The following is a 21,968-nucleotide window of genomic DNA, read 5'->3' as shown; positions in this document are numbered from 1 at the left end:
AGACTTCTGCTTATACCTCACTGGCCAAAAATGGGTCACATGACTACCCCAGGCTGCAAGGGAGTGACTATTTTATTTTTTATTTACTTTTTGGAGGTACTTTCCCCCCCCCAGTTTTATTGAGATATAATTGATATACAGCTCTCTATGAGTTTAAGGTGTACAGCATAATGGCTTGACATACATATATTGTGAAATGATTACCATGATAGCTTTAGTTAACATCCATCTCTCATTCAGGCACAAAAAAAAGAATCAGTTTTCTTCCCCTTGTGATAAGAACTCTCAGGATTTACTCTTGGCAACTTTCAAATATACTATATAGCAGAGTTCACTAGAGTCATCATTGTTTCCAGCACTGATTCATCTTATAACTGGAAGTTTGTACCTTTGGATCACCTTCATCCAGTTCCCCCATCCTTCGCTTCCCACTCTGGTAACCACAAATCTGATCTCTATTTTTGTGAGGTAAAAAAAATTTTTTTGTTTGTTTTTTAGATTTTATGAGTGAAATCATACAGTATTTGTCTTTCTCTGTGTGACTTATTTCGCGTAGCACCATGCCCTAAATTTCCATTCCTGTTATTGCAAATGCTGGATAGTATTCTGTTATACACACCACATCTTCTCTATCCACTCCTCTGTCTGTGGACACTTAGGTTATTTCCATGTCTTGGCTATTGTAAATAATGCTGCCATGAAAATGGGGGCGCAGGTATCTCTGTGACATAGTGATTTCATTTCCTTTGCATATATACCTGGAGGTAGAGTTGCTGGATCATATCGTAGTTCTAATTTTTTAAGGAATCTCCACGCTGCTTTCCATAGTGGCTGTACCGATTTACAGTCCTACAGGCAGTGCAGTAGAGTTCCCTCTTCTCTATATCCTCACCAGCATTTGTTGTCTCTTGTCTTCTTGCTAATAGCCATTCTAACAGTCGTGCTGTAATATCTCCTTGTTTTGATTTGTGTTCCATAATGATTAGTGATGTTGAGCACCTTTTCATGTACCTGTTGGCCATTTGTATATCCTCTTTGAAAAAGTGTCAGGTTCTTTGGCCATTTTTAATTGAATTATTTGTTTTTTAATTGAGCTGTATGAGTTCTTTATGTATTTTGGGTATTAAGCCCTTATCAGATATATGATTTGCAAATATTTTCTCCAATTCTGTAGGTTGTCACTGGACATTGGCTCTGTCACTGGCTCTGATTAGGCTAATGCTACAGTGACCCTGAAGACACTAATTTGATGGGACAGGGGTGGAAGAATTAAAAAAAAATTAGTATCAGGCATGATTTTCGCAAGACTTTTTGCAAAGGTATCACTTTTTTCCATGTAATGTAAAAACGGGCTCTGCTTAATTCATCTCTCTTCATTCTTTCATCATACGTTTTTCCTTATGTTTAAATCTTTCATCCTGGCCTCCCACTCCATTTGGTCTAAATATCCTCTTCGGTTATTTCTGGTTCAGCTGTTTAGAACATGCTGATTTACGGGGCTCTGCTGGAGATCTGTGGTGGGGGAGTGAGCTGCCCGGAACCGTGGAAGACATTTGCAATTCAGCAGAATGGTCTCAACTGTGGTGCTGTCTAGAGGTGATGTGATGCAGGAAGGAATCTCAGACAGTGTAATTAAACGAACAGACAAAAATCCAGACAGGCAGGGTGCCTGCTTTGAAGACCCTATATTTGTTATATAAAAATCAAACACTCACATTCCCAACTTGATTGTACTCAGGTAGGGAAACGCTGCACAAACTCTGACGACTTGAGGGACCTCTGTGACAAGCTTAGACTGTGCCAATGGCCCTCATCCCAGGGTGAAATCCACACGTGGAGCCAGGGGACCCATTTGCCTGCACGCTCCCGGCACCTCATCCTCGTTGCTTCATTTGTTCCGATGACCACTGGGCTCAAATACATCCTCCCAGCCTCTACCCCACTCCCTCCTTCCAGAGGTAACATTATAATTTCACAAAGAGAGAAAATTAATATTAATTTTGTTTTGGAAATTTCATGACATTCTTTGACCTTGTTGAAAATGTCACAGATCTGACTTTTGTCAACTGTCTGATGTTCATACCTTATTATTCCTTTCTGTGCCTGGTTGTCCTTATTTTTTATAAGAATTTTAAAACCACTGTCCTTCATGTGGAAATGAGGAAATGTAAATTTTCCTCTTTTTTTTTTTTTTTTGTGGTACACGGGCCTCTCACTGTTGCGGCCTCTCCCGTTGCGGAGCACAGGCTCCGGACACGCAGGCTCAGCGGCCATGGCTCACGGGCCCAGCCGCTCCGTGGCATGTGGGATCTTCCCGGACCGGGGCATGAACCCGTGTCCCCTGCATCGGCAGGCAGACTCTCTACCACTGCACCACCAGGGAAGCCTGTAAATTTTCCTCTTAAATCAAAGAGGTGCCAAGTGCTTTAACGGTACTGAAGTCACAGGATTGAGTCAGGGTGTCCCAGGAGCACTGGATACCCACCAAGGCTTCCTTCCCGTCTCTGGGACCACAGCAGCCAGGAGCTCTTAGGGAGCTTTTGATTTCTTCCTTCTTTCTTGCTCCTTTTCTTTTTAAAGATTTTTTTTGATGTGGACCATTTTTTTTTAAAGTCTTTATTGAATTTGTTACAATATTGCTTCTGTGTTTTGTTTTCTTTGGCTGTGCTGGGTCTTCATTGCTGCGGCATGCGGGGGCTACTCTTCATTGCGGTGCACGGGCTCTAGGTGCGTGGGCTTCAGTAGTTGCAGTGCGTGGGCCCAGTAGTTGTGGCGCACGGGCTCTAGGGCACGTGGGCTTCAGTAGTTGTGGCGTGCAGGTTCAGTAGTTGAGGCTTGCAGGCTTTGTTGCTCTGCGGCATGTGGGATCTTCCCGGACCAGCGGTCAAACCCGTGTCCGCTGCATTGGCAGGTGGATTCTTAACCTCCGCGCCACCAGGAAAGTTCTTGCTTCTGTTTTATGTTTTGGTTTCTTTTGGCCGTGAGGCACGTGGGATCTTAGTTCCCCGACCAGGGATCGAACGCGCACCCCCTGCATTGGAAGGCAAAGTCTAACCACTGTACCTCCTTTTCTTACCCTCTAGATATTTTCCTTTCTTCTTTCCTTTTGCTCCAAACATCAAAGTGGTGGGAAGAATTCAGCTCTTGATTGGAGGTAGAGGGAAGGCAGAGGCTCATCCCCTTGCCCAGGTCCCCCTGGTTGCAGAGGGAAGAAGCTGGTCCCCTGTCAAACTACAAGTGCAACAAAGACACTGCAGGTGGGTCTCTGTGGCCCTAGGTGTGCTGACTGATCATAGATGGACTTGCCATTTTGCATATTTGACTTTCATAGAACCAGATCTTTCATATGTTGTATATGGATACTGCTGACCACCTTCCAAAGGCAGTCAGACTATTAACCAGGTGAACTCCTGCTGCCGTATGATCGAAGCAGGACCTTCCCTATTTAAGAGAGACAGTTTTTGCTCTCGTTGGTCTTGATAATGACCATAATTAAGCCATAGCCATAGAATTTTAATAGAATGTGCTTATAACTTCTGAAACTTGAATTTAGTCCCAAACAGCTCTGTGCTACACCTACCAGATTTTGACCATCAGATTCATTACGGTGTGGGTCTGAGAAGAACAGTCTTGTGAATTGTGCTTACAATTACGTATGCAAATAAGTAAATACAATACATTAATATTTTCTTAACAAAGCCATAAATGATGATAAAATAATAATAAAATACGTTATACTAGATGTTGCTGGTTTAATTATTCCTGTTTTGGGGGAGCTCTTCTTAAGAAATGTTTCTGCTTGGAAGGACGTTCTCACATTTTATTCTTTAAATTTTACTCCTCTTCAAAACCCGGATCATTTGTCATTTGCTTTCACTGGAGTGATTCCTCACTTCTCTACAAGAAAACAGTGCTCATAACACTTGTCACACACCACACTCTTCCTTCTAGATATTTGTGTGTGGTTTTACTTTACCCGTTGTGTTCTAAACTCTTTAGGGGAGAGTTCCTGTTATATACGACTTACATGTTCTGATACAACCTAACAATACTCAATATATGTATTTAAAAGAAAGAACGAATATGTGATGAGTGTCTACTATCTGCTAGTTGTGTGATCATGATCATGTCTTTTTTTAAATTAATTTTTATTGGAGTAGAGTTGATTTACAATGTTGTGTTAGTTTCAGGTGTACAGCAAAGGGAACCAGTTATACATATACATATACATATATCCACTGTCGTTTAGATTCTTTTCCCATATAGGTCATTACAGAGTATTGAGTAGAGTTCCCTGTGCTATACAGTAGGTCCTTATTCGTTATCTGTTTTATATATAGTAGTGTGCATATGTCAATCCTTATCTACCAAGTTATCCCTCCCCCTTCCTTCCCCCTTGGTAACCATAGTTTGTTTTCGACATCGGATTTCTTATCATCTCTTTGTTTCCTCATGTGTATAATGGTGAAAACTACAACCTCACACATTTAAGATGAAATGAGGTCACGTATATAAAATACTTAGCACAAGGCCTGGCGCACTGAATTCTCATAAATGTCAGCTCTTTATTTTATCATTATTAACATGGAATGTAGTTTTTAGTAGGTACCTTGAAGCAGGGTGGTTTCTTTGCTGACTAAGGGCATCGTGGTAAATGAAGGGTAGGTGGGAGTAACAGTATTTCATAAAAGCAAAGTAACAGCCATAAAGCTCGAGTGGTTCCAACTGGTAAAATGATGCTCAGTCCCATATGCAATAACGGGCAGGTTTCCAGAGGACCTGATGTACTCTCAAGCATGCATTCAGCACATAAAAATACAACTCAACCTCATCATAAATTTGATCTACAGCCAAGAAATTATGTCCATTATCAAGTGAATGCATATTGAGCTGGTCTCCCTCTGATGCAGGTGCTACTTTGGGTAGCCTGCTCTTTTAAAAGGACTCTCCAAGGAAGGTTAAATTCATGCCTTATTTCTCTTTGCATTCATTTTCCTAGAGCTACAGAGACCTCCACCATCGTTCTACCCTAAGGTCAACAGCTGAGGTAGGTTTGGCCAATATCTATTGAAAATGACGTTGAGGCGATTTCTTTCTTTTTTTTTTTTTTTGCGGTACGCGGGCCTCTCACTGCTGCGGCCTCTCCCGTTGCGGAGCACAGGCTCCGGACGCGCAGGCTCAGCGGCCATGGCTCACGGGCCCAGCCGCTCCGCGGCATGTGGGATCTTCCCGGACCGTGTCCCCTGCATCGGCAGGCAGACTCTCAACCACTGCGCCACCAGGGAAGCCTGAGGCGATTTCTTTTACTAGAGATTTTTTTTCCAAAATGAGAGCTCATTTCAGCATTTATTCCCTTCATGTTCTCCAACTTCTCCAATTTCACCAAAGCTATTCTGTATCCCTTTTCTCTGGCGTCACTCATCTTCCCAGACCTGCAGAAGCATTCACCTCCTCCAGAAAGCTTTTCCTGGTTCCCCAGAAATAGTTCACTGTCTCTCTGCACCCCGCCCCCGCCTCTGGACAACACAGGATGGCTCTTATTTGTATCGTTGCCATGACCGTATTGTAGGGCAAGTGTACGTTTAAAGGCTTGTTTCTATTGGTTGACTATGAGCCACTCAAGGTTTGGATCCATTTCTGGTCATTTTTATGTCTTGATATTGTAACAGGAAGGTTTGGGGACAGAGGAATGGGCAGCTATGAGGCCTTCTGTGACCCTGCCTGGGGCACAGTGCCTGTCACACTCAGGTCCAGAGTTCAGCTCCACTGGTCATGATGGCCACCACCATGGACCAGCCCCAAGAAGTCTGGTGGGATCGAAGCATAGTGAGTGAGGCAGAGAGGGGATGGGAGATGAGGCTGGATAGAGATGGAGGGGCTAGACCATGCAAGGGTTTTTGGCCTGGGGACAGGCAATTGGACTTTTTGTTCCAAAGGCAATGGGAAGCTGCTGTGAGCTTTAGGAGGGGATGGTGACACGATCCAGTGCAGAGATTCCATCACCTGCTCCTCTTTTTTTTTTCCCCCTCCTGGGTTATGGACACAGTGCCAGCTCCTGCAGTGTCTGTCTTGTTGCAAGGAGCATTTTCACCGTATGCTTTTGAACAGCCTCAAAGCCGTAGATGTGCTGAGGGGAAAGACCGGAGCTTTGAGCACAGAGAGGTAGCAGCATCCTTGCAACAGGCCAGCTGCCCTACCCCTACCCCCATCATCCTCTGGCCTCATGCTGTGGGTTATTGCACTGCATTTTTCTGCAACCTGACGTTGGAGAGTCTGCTGGTTTTCCATCTGATTTTAAAAATAAGTAAATAATCGCAGTCAATACATGGATATGGTGAAAATGCAAAGCAAGCGACAGAATTTGGGCACCGCAGCTCCAGGGAGCACCTGCAGCTCAGAGAGATTCTTGGAGCCTAGACGATGCTGAAGGGACCCATTGCTGTTTTATGTTGTATGTGTGGCTTTGGAGGTCCAGGAGGCCAGCCCCGAGGGACATTTTGGAAAGTGGTAATGGAAATGATTTTCAGTCCAAGGCAAAGAAGCAGGTCAGGTACCTAAACTCCCTGCCATACCTTAAAAGGCTCTAATTCTATCCTGACAAACAGTAAAGAGAGCAAATAAGTACGTTCATGCCATTTCAATGTTCTTCTTCAAACATGTGGATTTAAGCCAGTTGGGTTTGGAATCCATTTAGTTTGTGATTTTGCCAAGAGTTTTGTGGGTGTAAAGTTTAAAAATAGCTATGTACACATAGGATGTCTGTGGGGAAAAGTGGGTAAATTCTAGGTTGGAAAAAGGTTCTGTGAGCAAGTGCCCTCAATGTTTAGTTCCAAATGTTTGCAAAGACAAACATTTTGGAGATCAGAGTAACAGTCCTGTTTCACCCTTGGTCTAAACCAGGGTGATCTGCACCCAAATGTGGGAGTGGGTAGGTGACTCAGAAATATGTAGTGGGGGGAATTAAAGACCCAGAAAAAAGAATTAAAGTTTAAAAAGAGATGAGGGAGGAAACAGGGAGAAAAAGTTCCGTATAAATAGACTAGTAAAGTCAGGCGTTTTCAGACTGGAAGCATGGAGGCAGATGGAATTAAAGCCAAAAAATACAGTAAGTGGCTGAGGTCAGGGTAATTGCAGCCCTGCTCGGTCACGGCCTCATGAGTTTTCCTCCCTGTGCACAATTTCCCCCCCTCAAGCCTCCAGGACTGTGGATTGATTGATTATGAAGTGAGCGCCCTGATCGGGGTCAGGGGCCTTGACTCGGGAATGTGAAGATGAGGATTTATCATCAAAGGAGCACCAGACAGGCCAGCCACAAACAAATCCATCTCTCACGCACTCACCCCTTCCAGTCTTATTTATCGAGGTACTGCTTAGACTAAAGACTTAGTTTATAATTTGCCTGGGTGGATAAATCTCGTATCTGAACAACTACAGGGCTAAGTATCACGTGATCCGTCCCGAGTCAGGGACAACCTAGTACCAGCACATCACAGCAGTGGGAAGGGTGCTCTGACTTCCCAGAGGAGGTGTTTGCACTGGCCTTTGGTGGACGGTGGGATCCTGATGGGTAGAGAGTTGGAGAGGAATAACCTGAGCTTTGGCACGTGGGTGGGAAAGCACCAGGTGTGGTTAGTGAAGCGTAGAATAGTTAAGTGCTAAGATGGAAGAGGTGCTGGGGACCACGGTGAAGGCCTGAGAGTGTGTCTGGGGAGAGGGCACTTTTGCTTCGTTGGTAAGAGGGAACCATGGGAGGGTTTTGAGCACGAGGATGCGCAAAGCACGTTAAAAATTGGCAGTCGTGTGTAGACGGACAGGAGTGGACAGATGTTGGGGCCATGGAGACCAGGTGGGAGTGTATGACCATAGCCCAGGTGAGGATAACACAGTACACAAAGACACTGGAGGGTGGGCATAACTCTCAGGCAACCAAGTCAAGGGTGCGAAAGTATTTCTTCATTTTCTTTTGAATCCGGCCAATTCTGACTCAAAACCATCATCCTGTGTGTCATTGGGAAATTCCATTGAGTTATAATTGAGGGCTGCTCTCCTTGGAATAGGGACATATCAGAGTCTTGGAGGATAATATGATAGGTGAAATGGGGAAGAGGCCTCTGGTCTCTTGTGGTGCTGCAGTGGTCCATGAAGCCAGTTTCTGCACCTTGAAGACAAATACCCAGGTGAAGTGAGTATTTGGATGCCCTCACTTTACAGAGGAGGAACCTGAGCCACAGAAGATTACAGAACTGTCCAAAGTTTCACAGCTAGTAAGGAAGGGGCTGGGATTAGAAGACCTGGCTCCAATCTTTTTTATCGCTGAATAGTATTCCACTGTGTATGTGTATGTGTGTGTGTGTGTGTGTGTGTGTGTGTGTGTGTGTGTGTGTATATGTGTGTGTGTGTATATATATATATATATATATATATATATATATATATATATATCACATCTTCTTTATCCATTCATCTGTTGATGGACATTTAGGTTGCTTCCATACCTTGGCAATTTTAAATAATGCTGTTATGAACTTTGGGGTATCGTTTCGAATTAGTGTTTTCATTTTCTTTGGCTATATACCCAGGAGTGGAACTGCTGGGTCATAGGGTAGTTCTACTTTTAGTTTTTTGAGAAACCTCCATATTGTTTTCCATAGTGGCTGCACCAGTTTACATGTCCACCAACAGTGTACGAGGGTTCCCTTTTCTCCACGTCTTTGCCAACATTTCTTGTTTGTAGTCTTTTTGATGATAGCCATTCTGACAGGTGTGAGGTGATATCTCATAGTGGTTTTGGTTTGCGTTTCCCTGAGGATTAGCGATGTTGAGCATTGTTTCACGTGCCTGTTGACCATCTGCGTTTCCTTTTGGAAAAATGTTTGACACGCTTCTTTACAATGTTTTTCTCTGCATTGTTTTACACGGTCAGGGGATATATTTACATATATATGTATGTATGTAAACGTTACGTATGTATATATGTGTTTATGTATGTATGTATTACGTATGTGTATGTATATATACACACCTACACATACATACATTCAGGTTGTTCCTCAATGGTTTGTAATTATAAAGTGCACGGTGAGAAACAGATGCATGTTTTTATCTCTGTTTTGGGTAATTTCCTTGGGAGAGACTCCTGGAAATTGAATTACAAGCCAGGAGCATTTTTACAGCTACTGACATATCTATTGCCATACTTTTTTCCAAAACGATTGTGCCTGTTACTGCTAAAAGCCTTGTGTAAACATAAACTGTGTATTAATTTTAAAACTTTTGCTAATTTGAAAGGTGGAAATGACCTCTCGTGTGCCAGGCTTTGCCTCCTGATCTCATTTATTCCTCAGAATGACCCTATGATGAAGGCCTTGTTCCTTAAAATATTATTAATCTTGCTGGCTGAGTTTTTTGGCACCCTCTTGAATTTTGCCTCTGAGGTGAGTGTGTCCCTCACCTGCCCTAGACCCAGCTCTGATTCACTCCACTTTGCAAATGAGGAAACCAGGGGTGAGAAATGAAGTTTATTGGTTAGGGTCACACAGCCAGTAAGTCTCAGTGATGACATTCAGATCTGGGTACGTGTGACTCCAAAACCCTGTTTCTTTCTACTAAGCTGTCTGGGTGCTTCAGTCTGGGTTTTTGAATGTGAATAATGAGGAGAGAGAAGAAACCATTAAACAGAACTGAGGAATCCCAGAGAAGGAGCTGGTCCTTTCCGGCGTGTAAGGGTGTGGTAGCAGTTTAATGTGGGCCACGTGGATTTGGGGGCACAGGGAGACCAGACCCGTCCACTGTGGGGCGAGTAGCAGGAGGTTGAAGATTCAGGTCTGTCCCGCAGGAAGGAGTGTGACTGAGTGTGAGAAAGGGCCAGGGCACACCTCGCTGGAAGCTCTAGTGCTTATGTAATCTGAGCGCAAAGGCCGGCTTAGACCCAGAATAGGGCCGTGACCAGGCAGAGTTCCTGGGGATGGTCACAGTCACACATGGTTGGGTCACAGTTCTGAGCCTGCCGTCTGGCGCCTGGCCGTGGTCCCCTCCACAGTGGCATCCAGTGCACGGTGTCCAGCTGGGGCACAGCTGGACCAGGAAATACTGGAAGCCCGGGCTGGGCTGTGAGTTCTGACAGCGACCAAAGGAGCGAAGGAGTCACTGCAGGTCTGCAGAGCCAGCTTGAGGTGAACACAGGCCCGGACTGCCATGACCTTTCTGGCCAAGCAGAGTGGCAGAACCACTGGCCTGGGCTGATTGACTTAATATTGGGCAGCATAGGCTCGTTTTGCAGGAAGTGGGACTAAGTCTCAGCATGCCCCCAGGGTGAGTCATCTCCCTGCTGTGCACACCAGTTTCCTCTGTTGTGCCCGGTTGCATTTTCAGTCTTCAGACCACTTTCAAGGGCAGAGGATCTGGCAGTAGGTCTGTTCTACTCATCAGTCTGTTGTTGCTTCTGACCTCATTGGAATCGCTCACATCTTCTGCGGTCAGGAGGGGGCCTGAGCGGCTAATGGAGGGTTCTGGCCCTGGGTGCAGAGGAGGCAAGGTTAGCTTCTGGGAGCAGTGCACATTTTAGGGAGCATTTGGGAAGGTGGAACAAGTTTGGCCTAATTGAAGCCTGTAAGAGTGGGGTGAAAGTTGGCCGAGTAGCCATGGGTGGATGGACCACAGTGTGGTCTGGTAGCTACAGGGTAGAAATAGCAAAAGTGCAGGATGGCTCGGCTTGGGGGCCTGGCAGATGGCGCAACAGACAGAGGGAGAGGTGCAGATGCTACACAGGCAGCAGTGAGACCGTCAGCCCTGGGCTCCAGGTGGGGTGGGCAGGCCTGGAAACCAGGAGAGAGGAGGGGAGGGGAGACGGGTGGGGAGATGGCCGAGAGGAGGAGGTTTTGTAGGCTTGAGGGATTGGGTGGGGGGCTGAGGGGCGAGGATGTGTTTAGGGAAGGGCCGCTCAGAGCTGGGGATCTGGGGGAAGGAGCAGGGTTGAGTGGTAACAAGCACCAGGGTCTGGTTTCATAGGCAGTGGCTTGAAATGGAGGAAAGAGACAAGCCAGGGAGGTGGAGGGTGCGATGATGGAAAGATGACTTCCCACCGGGTGGAATTCTGTCCACAGAGACGACTGAGAGGTGATGGTGGAATTGCTCATTTAAAAAAAAATAAATTTATTTATTTATTTTTATTTTTGGCTGTGTTGGGTCTTGGTTGCTGAGAATTGCTACTTTTAAAGAGTGCATTGAAGCTAAACCCTGTCTGTCCTCCCCGCACCAGGGAGTCTGTGAAGGAGACTGGTGCCTGCCGGAGCCCGAGGGAAGAGAACGAGAACATCAGCCTCCATGAAACGTTGGCTGTGTTACAGGCAATACAGGGACTTTTGCGCAAATTATATAACTTAGTTCTCATAGTGACCCTCCAGGGTAGGTATTGTCGTCCATAGTTTACAGATGATGAAATTGAGGTGCAGCGAAGTGAAATAACTTGCCCTGGGTTCACAGAGTGAGCGGTGGAGTCAGAATGGGAAGCCAGGCTTAGCTGATGCCACAATTGAGACTCCGTATATGTAACTGTGTTAGATCCTTTAGGAGGATTATAAAATCTGCAGGTAAGGGTTTCCCTGGTGGCGCAGTGGTTAAGAATCCACCTGCCAATGCAGGGGACACGGGTTCGACCCCTGGTCTGGGAAGATCCCACATGCCGCGGAGCAACTAAGCCCGCGTGCCACTACTGAAGCCTGCGCTCTAGAGCCCGCAAGCCACAACAAGAGAAGCCACAACAAGAGAAGCCACCGCAATGAGAAGCCTGCGCACTACAGCGAAGAGTAGCCCCGCTCGCTGCAACTAGAGAAAGCCCGCGCGCAGTAACAAAGACCCAGTGCAGCCAAAAATAAAATAAATAAATGTAAAAAACCACCATTCACTTTATAGCAGTACACGATATATACTCAATAAATATTTGTTAATCAATAAATATTATTTTTAAAAAATAGAAAGAAAATCTTCAAAAAAAAAAATCTGCAGGTAAGAGGTAACTAGTCACGGTGGGAGTAGTAGTTCGTTCGTTCCCTGAGGATGAGATGGCGTCTCTCCTATTCAGTCCCAGGTCCCCTTGGCTGACGTGAAGCTGTTCTGTGAGGTTTGGTTGTCAACTAATTTGACTTAGTGATCAAACTGTGCAGTACTTTGTGCATTCTGGATTTTAAAAGTTTTTGTTTATTCATTATATCAAATTTACCAGCCTATGAGGGGAAATTAAGACTTTATGTAGTTTTTATATGTTGTACAATAATATTTCTTCAAATAAATCTCTCCTATAAATTAAAAAAAAGCCACAAACGGCCCACTGCCTGACACATAGTGGGGCTCCGTAAATTCTTGTTGAATGAATGAGTAAATCCACTCAGATCACTGAAAAAAGAGGTACAGGGAACTGAATTCCTATCAGTTTTCAGGAATCTCAGTGGAGGGTGGGCTGAGGGGATTTATAACTTACCTGGAAGGCCTTCAAAGTGCTAGAAGCTCCTGTAACCAGTGGAGGTAGTGGGGAGGGGTGTTAGACAATTGGAGTTGACTTTGGAACTGCAGAATGTGGATGAAGATGCAGGGGGGCTCCAGTCGATGTGGGCTTTCTATCCACAAGGCTAGAACCGTGGGTAGGAGCCTGCCGTCTCCCAGGAGGATGTGGGCCTCACCACTTGCCCTCTGTTTGCCGAACTTTACAGATCTGGTCTCAAGAGACTGGAGGAAGCCAGCTTCCAGGCTTTCTGCCCAGAGGCAAATTTCCCTCTTCCTACAGTATGGCTGGAGATGTCCAGGGAGGCTCATCCAAAGCGGCAGGCTGTGTCCACTCCTCCAGGTCTTGTAAATTTCACCCTTCAAGCAGGAACGCTACCAACTTGGTCCAGAAAAACCCTACAGAGAAAATCCCTTATGAAAATGCTCTTCTGAGAAACTGATTTGACTTATTTTTATTTATTTTACTTATTTTATATTGGAGTATAGTTGATTAACAATGTTCTGTTAGTTTCAGGTGTACGACAGAGTGATTCAGTTATACATATACATGTATTTATTCTTTTTCAAATTCTTTTCCCATTTAGGTTATTACAAAATATTGAACAAAGTTCCCTATGCTATACAGTAGGTTCTTGTTGGTTATCTATTTAAAATATAGCAGTGTGTACGTGTCAATCCCAAACTCCCAGTCTATCCCTTCCCTCAACCCTTTCCCCCGGTAACCATAAGTTTGTTCTCTAAGTCTGTGAGGAGAAAGTGATTTTAGACATCTTTGCTAAGAAAAACTTGGTTTCTGTTGAGAAACAGCATTGAGGCAACTTAAATTACAATGAAATAAGACAATGTCACCAGATTTTCTAATTGTAAATGAGAACCATCACTAAGCTTCTCATGTTTCCCTTTTTGCTTTGGCTTCTAGGAAATTCATCTGCAGCAGTTTTTCTTTATGGTTCGAGTATTTCTAGACTTTTTTTCCTTAGCCCTTGCATCACCTTATATAACTGTAATTTCAGTTGCTTCAATACCTTGTGGAAATAAAACAATTAAATGCAGACTAGTACGTGGAAGTGAAGGGCCTCCCTGTGTTCATCCGGGTGGAGTCTTCTGCGAAGAAAAGGGCAGTCGTTGGCCCTCCTGGGCACGATGGCCACTAGGTGGCACCAAAGCCTTCCCACAGCCCTTCTTAGCCAGGCGATTTGGCCTGAAAGCGTTTCTGTATAAGCATTTCTGGCCATTTCTTGGACTGTGCTAACCACGTTGAGAGCTGCTCCTGTCCAGAACGCACTAGCTTTAGTTCTAGGGTCTGGGCAAAGCTGACCTGAGGGAGTCTGGCTGGCTTCTTTCAGATGTTCAACCTATGAGATCAAATAAGGTGGGGCAGCTCTGAACCAGACTAGGCCAGCTGGGGGCTGTGCATCCTCCAGGGAAGCAGCTCCCCTTTCTACACCATCCAAGGCAGGGGGAGGTGGGACCCTCATCACACACAGAGAGTTTAGGGGGGGTGTTATAGGGGCGCAGGGAAGGGGCTTTTCAGCACCCCCAAGTGTTCTGGTGACTTCTGTCTGACGTGAACATCACCATTAATGTTTGCCTCTGTTACTCACTAAGAGAAATTGTCATTTAAAGCCATTTTGTATCTAGGCCTCTATGCCCAAGACTAGAAAACAGCCTTCAGTAGAAGCTGGAAGAATGTAATTCTATAACCTTTAAATTCAGGTTCTTGAACCCTCCTGAATCTATTTGTTATAATAATTGTGACAAAAGATGTTTCCTTTGAGAATCCATTTTTATTCATGCCAATTTCTCATGTTGTTTTCTCAAGCCTCTAATAGTATCTGATCAATTGTGTTTCTAGAGAATTAAAGAGAAGCGGAATCCTACAAATCAGGAGGGGGCATTTATGTCCAGACCGGGAGCGTGGTGCAACGTGGCCCAGGGCAGGGTGGGGAAGGCGACGAACCAGCTGTTCCCGCTGCTTGCGTGAAATTCAGACTTGGGGTCACTGGCCAGAACTGGTCATGACAGCGCTCTGAGGGCTCGGAAGGGAGAAGCTCTCTACAGTTTATCTGCTCTTAAAAATCTCTTCTAGGAATTCTATGTGTCTACTCAGGTGCCTCTTACCTGGTGGAATGGAGAATTCATTCATCTTCAGAAAGCCCAGTAGGGGGATAGGATGTACCTGCATTTCTCCTGATTCACAAGGGTCTAAAGAGATCAGCCATGGGTTCAAGGGTCTTCCCAATACAAGTAAACATTTGGCCTCACCTGGAAGGTGCTAGACGGTGCAGCCCAGCAGGCTTCCATGTGACCGCTCCCCTGTCCTCGGGTCTCAGGGCTCAAGCAGCAGCCAGTGCTACAACCTACCTTGTACTCCACACATCAGCCCCTCGACCGTCACAAAAGTCTCTTCGGTGGCTCACCACCCTCCCCCATGGGTACCACCCTCCCCCTCCCCCATGGGTGACCCAAGATGATTTCGGTAGGGCTCACTCTCCAGGTCCATTAGGGACCCCCGAGAAACATTTGATCTTTAAAGCAGATACTAGGTGGTATGTAGGGTGGGCCATGGTCAGACCGTGAGTAGTAATTTGGGGAGTCTCATGTGGAAAAGAGGCAAGTAAGGGATGGGCTGGGAACTAGACCAGGGCACTTACTAACACCCCTGCACCCCCAGGGCAATGTTAGGGGGAACTGCAAGGTCAAGGAGACGTTTTGTCCATTAAATAACAAAAAACTAGGGTTAAAGTCTAGATGTCCTCCATCACAGAGCCAAATCCAGGAGAAAAATAAATTTATGAGACAACCTCAATTTTTTTTAATTGAACAAATTTATTGAGCACCTACAGTATGCCAGCATCTATCACAATAATAATCCAAAAGAGTCAGGATCTACCAGTGGGTATCAGGAGCCCTCCTGGATGAGGACAATGCTAGCGGTAGGTCAGAAAAGGGAGCGATGCCCTCAGTAGTGTCTCTGTGGCTCCTCCTCAGAGTGACTGCCGTCTGTGGGGAGGGGAGCATCTGAGTGGGGTCTGCGGTGGGCTTCTCTCCCCTTCTCCCCTTGTGTTATGGCGGGCATCTTGCATTTTCTGCTTTTGAAGGGGTTTGCTGACATCTTTTGGGGTCACTCAGTTTGGTAGACTACACTGTGCTGAGGCAGGGGTCGGTGAGAAAGGACGGGGGCAGAGTGCATCAGAGCTGTGCTCTGAAGCATCTGTAGGGGGTGTGTGTGAATATTCTGAACTAAGGGCACTGATGAGGATGAAGACAGGAGGAGCCGTCACCTGGCCGCGGGTCTACTCGTGAATGCCTTGGTGACTTTTGCTATCCTGAGCTTGTCTACTGCTCCCTGGGGCTGCGTCAGCACCCTGAGTGATTAGCGCGTTGTTTTGCATCATCAGCTACTGTCTGTGAGTCACATTTCCGGGCAGCAGGTGGACGGCCTTCTAGGCATCATCTCTGCGGAAAGAAGCCCCACGCTGCTCTGAGCCCTGTGGTTCTGTAGTCACCAGTGTGGCCCCTACAGTGTATTTTCTTGGTCTCGGGCACCACAGCAGCAGAGGGATGCAACCCTCTGTTCTTTATCGTTGACCGTGGCTGAGATCTCAAATCAACGTCAGTCTAGCACAGGGGTTGGCAAACTACGACCTTTGGGCGAAATCTGACCCTCCACCCGTTCTTGTAAAATAAATTTTCTTGGAACTCAGCCGCTCCCATTCATTTATATATCATAGGCTGCTTTCACACTATAATGACAGAGACTGTACGGCTGGCAAAGCTGGAAGTATTTATTATTTAGCCCTTTCAAAAAATTTGCTCACTCCTGGTCTAGAATTATAGAAGACCATATATTTTTTTTTTTTTTGCGGTACGCGGGCCTCTCACTGCTGTGGCCTCTCCCGTTGCGGAGCACAGGCTCCGGACGCGCAGGCTCAGCGGCCATGGCTCACGGGCCCAGCCTCTCCGTGGCATGTGGGATCTTCCCGGACCAGGGCATGAACCCGTGTCCCCTGCATCGGCAGGCAGACTCTCTACCACTGCGCCACCAGGGAATCCCAGAAGACCATATTTTTATTTACTTAAATCAGAGCATAATATTGTAATTCGGAGTCCTGGAATATGCGGGATGTTCGGGGTAGGAGGTAAGGTTCTCATTACAGGGATGGCAAAGACTTGAGGCTTCAGCTCGAGTCTGATCGCTGGTAACGGCTGCCGGGAGGACTGTGTTGAAGAGGATTCTGAAGCTGTGTCTGGGCTGGTGTGGGCGCTTCCAGAGAGGTGTAAACAGGGCCGTGAGTCATTCAAGCAGGGAGCACCAGAGTGGGACGTAAGCAAGGCAGGCAAGTCTATGCTCTTCCCCAAAGGTATACAGCAACTAGGGACAGCTCGGCGTTGTCCCCGACGCCAGCACTTGGCACTGTAGAGGCTGGAATTGTAAACATACCCTTACTGGAGTGGGAGAGAGGTGAGATTTAAATACTGTTCACGCTGTGGCAGAAGCAGGCAATGGCGGGCAAGGCCAAGGTCAGGTTAGAGCTCCAGCTTTAATTAAGGCTCTTATGCACGCGTGCAGCAGTGTTGGTTCACGACAGCATTCTGTGTAAAGCTTCCCGCTTGGAGAAGAGGGGAGTGCATTTATTAACCTGTGCAATCAAAATGCCAGTTAAAAGTGTTATGAATTATTTAAACATGAAAAAGGGTGTGTGATGATGCATGTTTACTGGAGAAAGCAGTGCAAAATATGGTTCCTGTCATTTGCACAGATCTGTGTATGTATAGCCCTTGGATTGTGGTTTTAAAAATTGAAGCAACTTAAGAATACCCACTATGTCTAATAACCTACTGTTCTGTAACTCCAAGAACGGTTCTTCCTCATTGATCCAGGCAAATCTAGGTAGCGGAGTCTTCTGTAGACCCCCAGCTGTTACAGTGAATGTGTTTGAAAGATGTGTGCAAATCTAGTTTTGGGAACTCAAAATCGTATTATAAATGCACTACAATGACTCCTTTCACTGTAACGGTACCTGGAAATTCTCAGGGCCACTGCTCCCTGGTAAGGTAAACAGAGATGGAGAATCCAGTAAGGTGGAATTATGCGCACTAATCTCTCATACAAGTCACTTGGTATCTTTCTCACATTCAACGTTTTTTGGCTTTAATTGTTTTTCCTTCCCAGCATGAAAAATTGTGAAATCAACTCCAGCTGACTAAGTTTTCTTTCCATTTCAAATAATTATATGAAGCATTTAAATAAGTGCACCAAACCATATCTCAAATGGAACTGAGTATTCAAAACATATATTTTATGCCTTAAGTTTGTTGAGAATTTATTTGCATAAAAATCCCAGTATATTTCCACTGAGCCCACCACCTTGCAGGTAACGGGTGGTGTGTCAAACGTGCTAATAACGACCCCGTGAGACAGATAATTAGATTCCGGAGGACCTGGGGACGCGGGGCCGAGAACACGGGTGGCGTGCAGACCCCAGAGGGGCAGGGGCACCTGAGCCTGTGGGTCTGAAAGACAAGAGTCGGGTGTGTTCAGATGTAGAATTCCTCCTCCACGTCGTTGTCCGCGCCTCCGGCCAGCACTGAGGGTGGCAGGACGCCTCTGCCAGTCTGCTGGGCATCGGGAGCATCGTAAGGGAGTTCTGGGGGTGACTCTGGGAGCCAGGAGGTGTCGGAACCTGGGGAAGTGGTGACAGCTGTGGCCGAGGAGCTGGAAGGCCCGTTGGTGAACAGAGGGAGGGCAGCCCAGGAGGCCTCTGTGGTCACGCCGCCCCCAGCGGGCAGGGGTCCTTCTCTGGAAGCCCTGCGCTCTGACCAGAGGCTGCTGCATCTTTCGGAGGGGAGCAGTGTCTCCACGGGGCTGCAGAACCTGCTGGGTGCAGAGTATGCAGAGACCACGGACAGGTCGGAGGAGGAGAGCCGCAGCCCCGTGTCCACGTCCGTCTCCTGGGCCCCCTCTAAGTCATCGATGGAGAGGAGGTGGCCGTGCCTCCGCTCCGACGCCCTCTGTCCCGGGCCGTCTGTGTTTGCAAAGCACAGTGGTTCAGCTGAGGAGGCCGGGGAGGGGTCTCCCGTGGGCAAACAAAACAAGGACTTGCTTCTCTGGAAAGGCCAGGGGAGGCTGGGAGGGCTGCCGGCTGGTCTGGCCAAGTCCTGCGGCTGCCGGGTAGGCAGGCCTGTCTGGCCGAACCCCAGGTCTGAAGTGTCCATCGGGGGCTGCGGGCCGCTGCCAGGGGTCTGGCTCTGTGCAGCGGCACTCGGAGAAGGCGTGGACCCAGCCTTCTGCTCTGAGGCGTGGTGAGCTCTGCTGGGTTTAGGGCACTTCCTGCGTACCCTCTGTGCCTGCAGGGGGAAGAGGGCATATCACATCAGTGCAGGACTGGCGGTCACCGGGGACGGGGATTCTGCTGTTAACAGAACGTGAGACACATTTCCTGATGACTGGAAACTTCTGGCAATGTCTCGGCAATAAAGCATTACCAGAAATTTCATTCTCCAAATTCTAAAGCAAAGACAGAGGTAGCGGAGCTTGGGGGAATACAGATCAGACTTCTCAGTCTGAGCAGACATCCCCAAACCCAGGGGGAGATGCAGTCCCTTGTCACGACAGGGAACGGTACGTCTTCCAGTGCACACGCAAGGATGCTCAACAGATTAGCCGCAAGCATGAGGCCTGGCTGAGCAGGAGAGGGGAGACAAGAATTACCATTCAATGCAAGAAGGTTGCTTGAAGGGTTTATCTCCCTCCAACCAAAGCCCCACTGTTTGGAAATACTACTGAGGGCAGCATGGAAGGATCGGGATGGGACTTGACTCCAGTGCACGTGTGAACATCAGGACACAGCCTAGGGGTGGCCTACGATTCAGGGCAGTACATCTTCAAAGAGTGCAGGGCTATCAGGAAATTGGCATTTATTTACTTGCTCTAAGGAACTCCACGATACTCCTCTATTTTGCCTTTCAGAAACTGTATGGGAAAGGGGGCGGTTGACTACTGACTAACCCTGTGGATGCCCCACAGGGCTTGGACAAGCAGTTTCACCCTTTAACACTCCGCCCTGTCCTCCTAGTCTCCCTGGCCTTCCCTGCAGCTCTGCAGGAAGCTGTTTCTGCTGCACAGAACTGGGGCTTCACTTCCGATTCTCATGCACCCCTGGGGCTGCTGCTCTCGGGTTCTCCCCCTGGTCTGGTTCACCAGGCCTGCAGGCCAAAGTCTGGATTACTTACTACCCAGATAATGGATCTGGGGACAGTGGGTCTGGCTCTGCTCTGTATAGGATTACCTGATTTATGAATCCCTGCAACAAGAGGGCTGAGTGCAGTTTACTATAAGGGCTATTTCCTAGCACCCAGCAGGCTACGAGACATTGGCTCTTCCCTGGACAGGCAAGTCCCCCACCTCCCTGTTAGACAGGAACCTGGTTTTTTCATAGCCACCTGGGAAATTTTATTCAATGCAATATACTTATTTGTACCTATTACAGGTAAAGGAGGAGACACTACAATGAGGACTGTCCTCAACCACATGAACCTTATATCTCATTGACAGGATCGGAGACAAAAAGAACTCAGACAAGGGCGTGTGAAGACAGGCACAATACTAGGCCGAAGAGCGAGAGGCCGGGCCTGCCCGCGGGAGCACAGGAGTCTTCAGTGGGAGGTGGCCATGGAGATGGGCGGCTGTCGTCCTAGTGGGTGGCACGCGTGGAGAGGAGGCTGTGCTGGAGAGAGAGGCCAAGACAAACGGGCTGACTGTTGGCAGGTAAGCAAGGGAGTTGCAGGGAGTGGGGAGCAAGCAGCTCGGCTTGATTACAGACCAGGTGCCTGGAAAGCAGTGCTGTAGGTCAGCTTGGGGATGGAGTCTAGCGTTGGTCAAGGAGACCCTGACCGTGTGGGTAAAAAATCCACAGACTTATCCTTCTGCTGGGGCCGTGTTCACTCATTATGTTTTTTTCTATAGGACCATTCCTTTCACTGATTTCTTAGATCTTTTTTTGCCTAATTCCAGATATTTCTTAATCCTATAAACAGACCGACTGACTCATTGTTTTTCAATCAACATTAACCGAGAGTCTTTTAAGCGGAGCTCCTCAACTGGTGTGTTTAAGCTTTGCCTGGGTTATAAAGGTGTGCTGAGGACTGATCTCTGTCACCAGCAGCCTCTCGTACCACAGAAATATTATCGTTTCCTGTGTGCTCTGATGTGAAAAAGGTCTGGAGGACCAGGCACAGATAATTTTGAATAAGACACGATCTTAGCCCCCCACAATTAACAATACAACGGTCAAGTGTGATAAAGTGAGCCACAATGATAAAGTGAGCGGCGATATAATGGGGGCGTTTGGGGCACCAAGGGGGGAGGGGTTGATTTTACGAGGGGGTGAGGCAGCACGGGGAGAGGGTAGAAAAAGCTTGCCTTGAAGTCATGACTGGACAGAATCTTGGAAGTGGAAGAGGGGTTTGTCAACTGGAGGGCAGTGGGCGTGGCATGGAAAGGCACACAGGCACAGAGGCAGCCTGAGCAGAGGCTGGGGGCATGAACCAAAACAAGAGGCGAGCCCTGAGAAGTGAGAGGAGCCTCATCGGGGCGTGCTGTTGTGTGCGCAAGCTCCCTCTCCCTCTATATACTTTTTCAGATTCTTTTCCATTTTGGTTATTACAAGATACTGAGTATAGTTCACTATGCTATACAGTAAATCCTTGTTGTTCATCTATTTTATAGATGGTAGTGTGTATCTGCTAATCCCAAACTCCTAATTTATCCATCCCTCTTGCCTTTCCTCTTTGGTAACCATAAGTTGTTTTCTATGACAGTGAGTCTGTTTCTGTTTTGCAGGTAAGTTCATTTGTATCATATTTTAGATTCCACTCATATGATATTTGTCTTTCTCTGTCTGACTTAGTATGATAATCTCTAGGTTCATCAATGTTGCTGCAAATGGCATGATTTCATTCTTTTTTATGGCTGACTAATATTCCATTGTATGTATGTACCACATCTTCTTTATCCATTCATCTATCGATGGACACTTAGGTTGCTTCCATGTCTTGGCTATTGTAAATAGTGCTGCCGTGAACATTGGGGTGGATTTATCTTTTCGAATGATGGTTTTCTCTGGATATGTGCCCAGGAGTGCTGGATCATATGGTAGCTCTATTTTTAGTTTTTTAAGGAAGCTCCATACTGTTTTCCATAGTGACTGTACCAATTTACATTCCTGCCCATGGAATAGGAGGGTTCCCCTTTCTCCACACCCTCTCTAGCATTTATTATTTGTAGACTTTCTGATGATGGTTAATCTGACTGGTATTAGGTGATACCTCATTGTAGTTTTGATTTGCATTTCTCTAATAATGAGCAATGCTGAACATCTTTCCATGTGCCTGTTGGTCATCTGTATGTCTTCCTTGGAGAAATGTCTCTTTAGGTCTTCTGCCCATTTTTTTGATTGGGTTGTTCG

General features: G+C 46.8%; 1 protein-coding gene and 1 long non-coding RNA gene across 5 annotated transcripts in view; one reads left to right on the top strand and one right to left on the bottom strand.

The window, feature by feature from the left end:
- Positions 1-21,968, top strand: part of LOC137210926 (uncharacterized) — a 131,511-nt gene that overhangs the window by 28,754 nt on the left and 80,789 nt on the right. For both annotated transcript variants that reach the window (XR_010936809.1, XR_010936808.1), the window contains exon 3: positions 20,057-20,269. This is a non-coding gene — a long non-coding RNA (uncharacterized lncRNA). The remainder of the gene's footprint in view (positions 1-20,056; positions 20,270-21,968) is intronic.
- FAM124A (family with sequence similarity 124 member A) overlaps positions 9,512-21,968 on the bottom strand; it is a 114,325-nt gene continuing 101,868 nt past the window's right edge. The window contains exons 4-5 of one of the 3 annotated variants that reach the window (XR_010936807.1): positions 12,476-12,894; positions 9,512-10,514 (exon numbers count right to left, since the gene is read on the bottom strand). Coding sequence is in view for 2 of the 3 variants with exons in the window: in XM_067712983.1 (XP_067569084.1) it covers positions 18,040-18,849 (810 nt within the window). In the remaining variant the exon portion in view is untranslated. Of the gene's footprint in view, positions 10,515-12,475; positions 12,895-15,251; positions 18,850-19,598; positions 20,229-21,968 lie in introns of those variants that run through there. The other 2 variants (XM_067712983.1, XM_067712984.1) reach the window with 2 other exon arrangements.

Source organism: Pseudorca crassidens, chromosome 18 (genome assembly GCF_039906515.1).
Source record: "Pseudorca crassidens isolate mPseCra1 chromosome 18, mPseCra1.hap1, whole genome shotgun sequence".
NCBI classification, from domain to species: domain Eukaryota; kingdom Metazoa; phylum Chordata; class Mammalia; order Artiodactyla; family Delphinidae; genus Pseudorca; species Pseudorca crassidens.
This window is presented reverse-complemented; position numbering and strand designations above follow the sequence as displayed.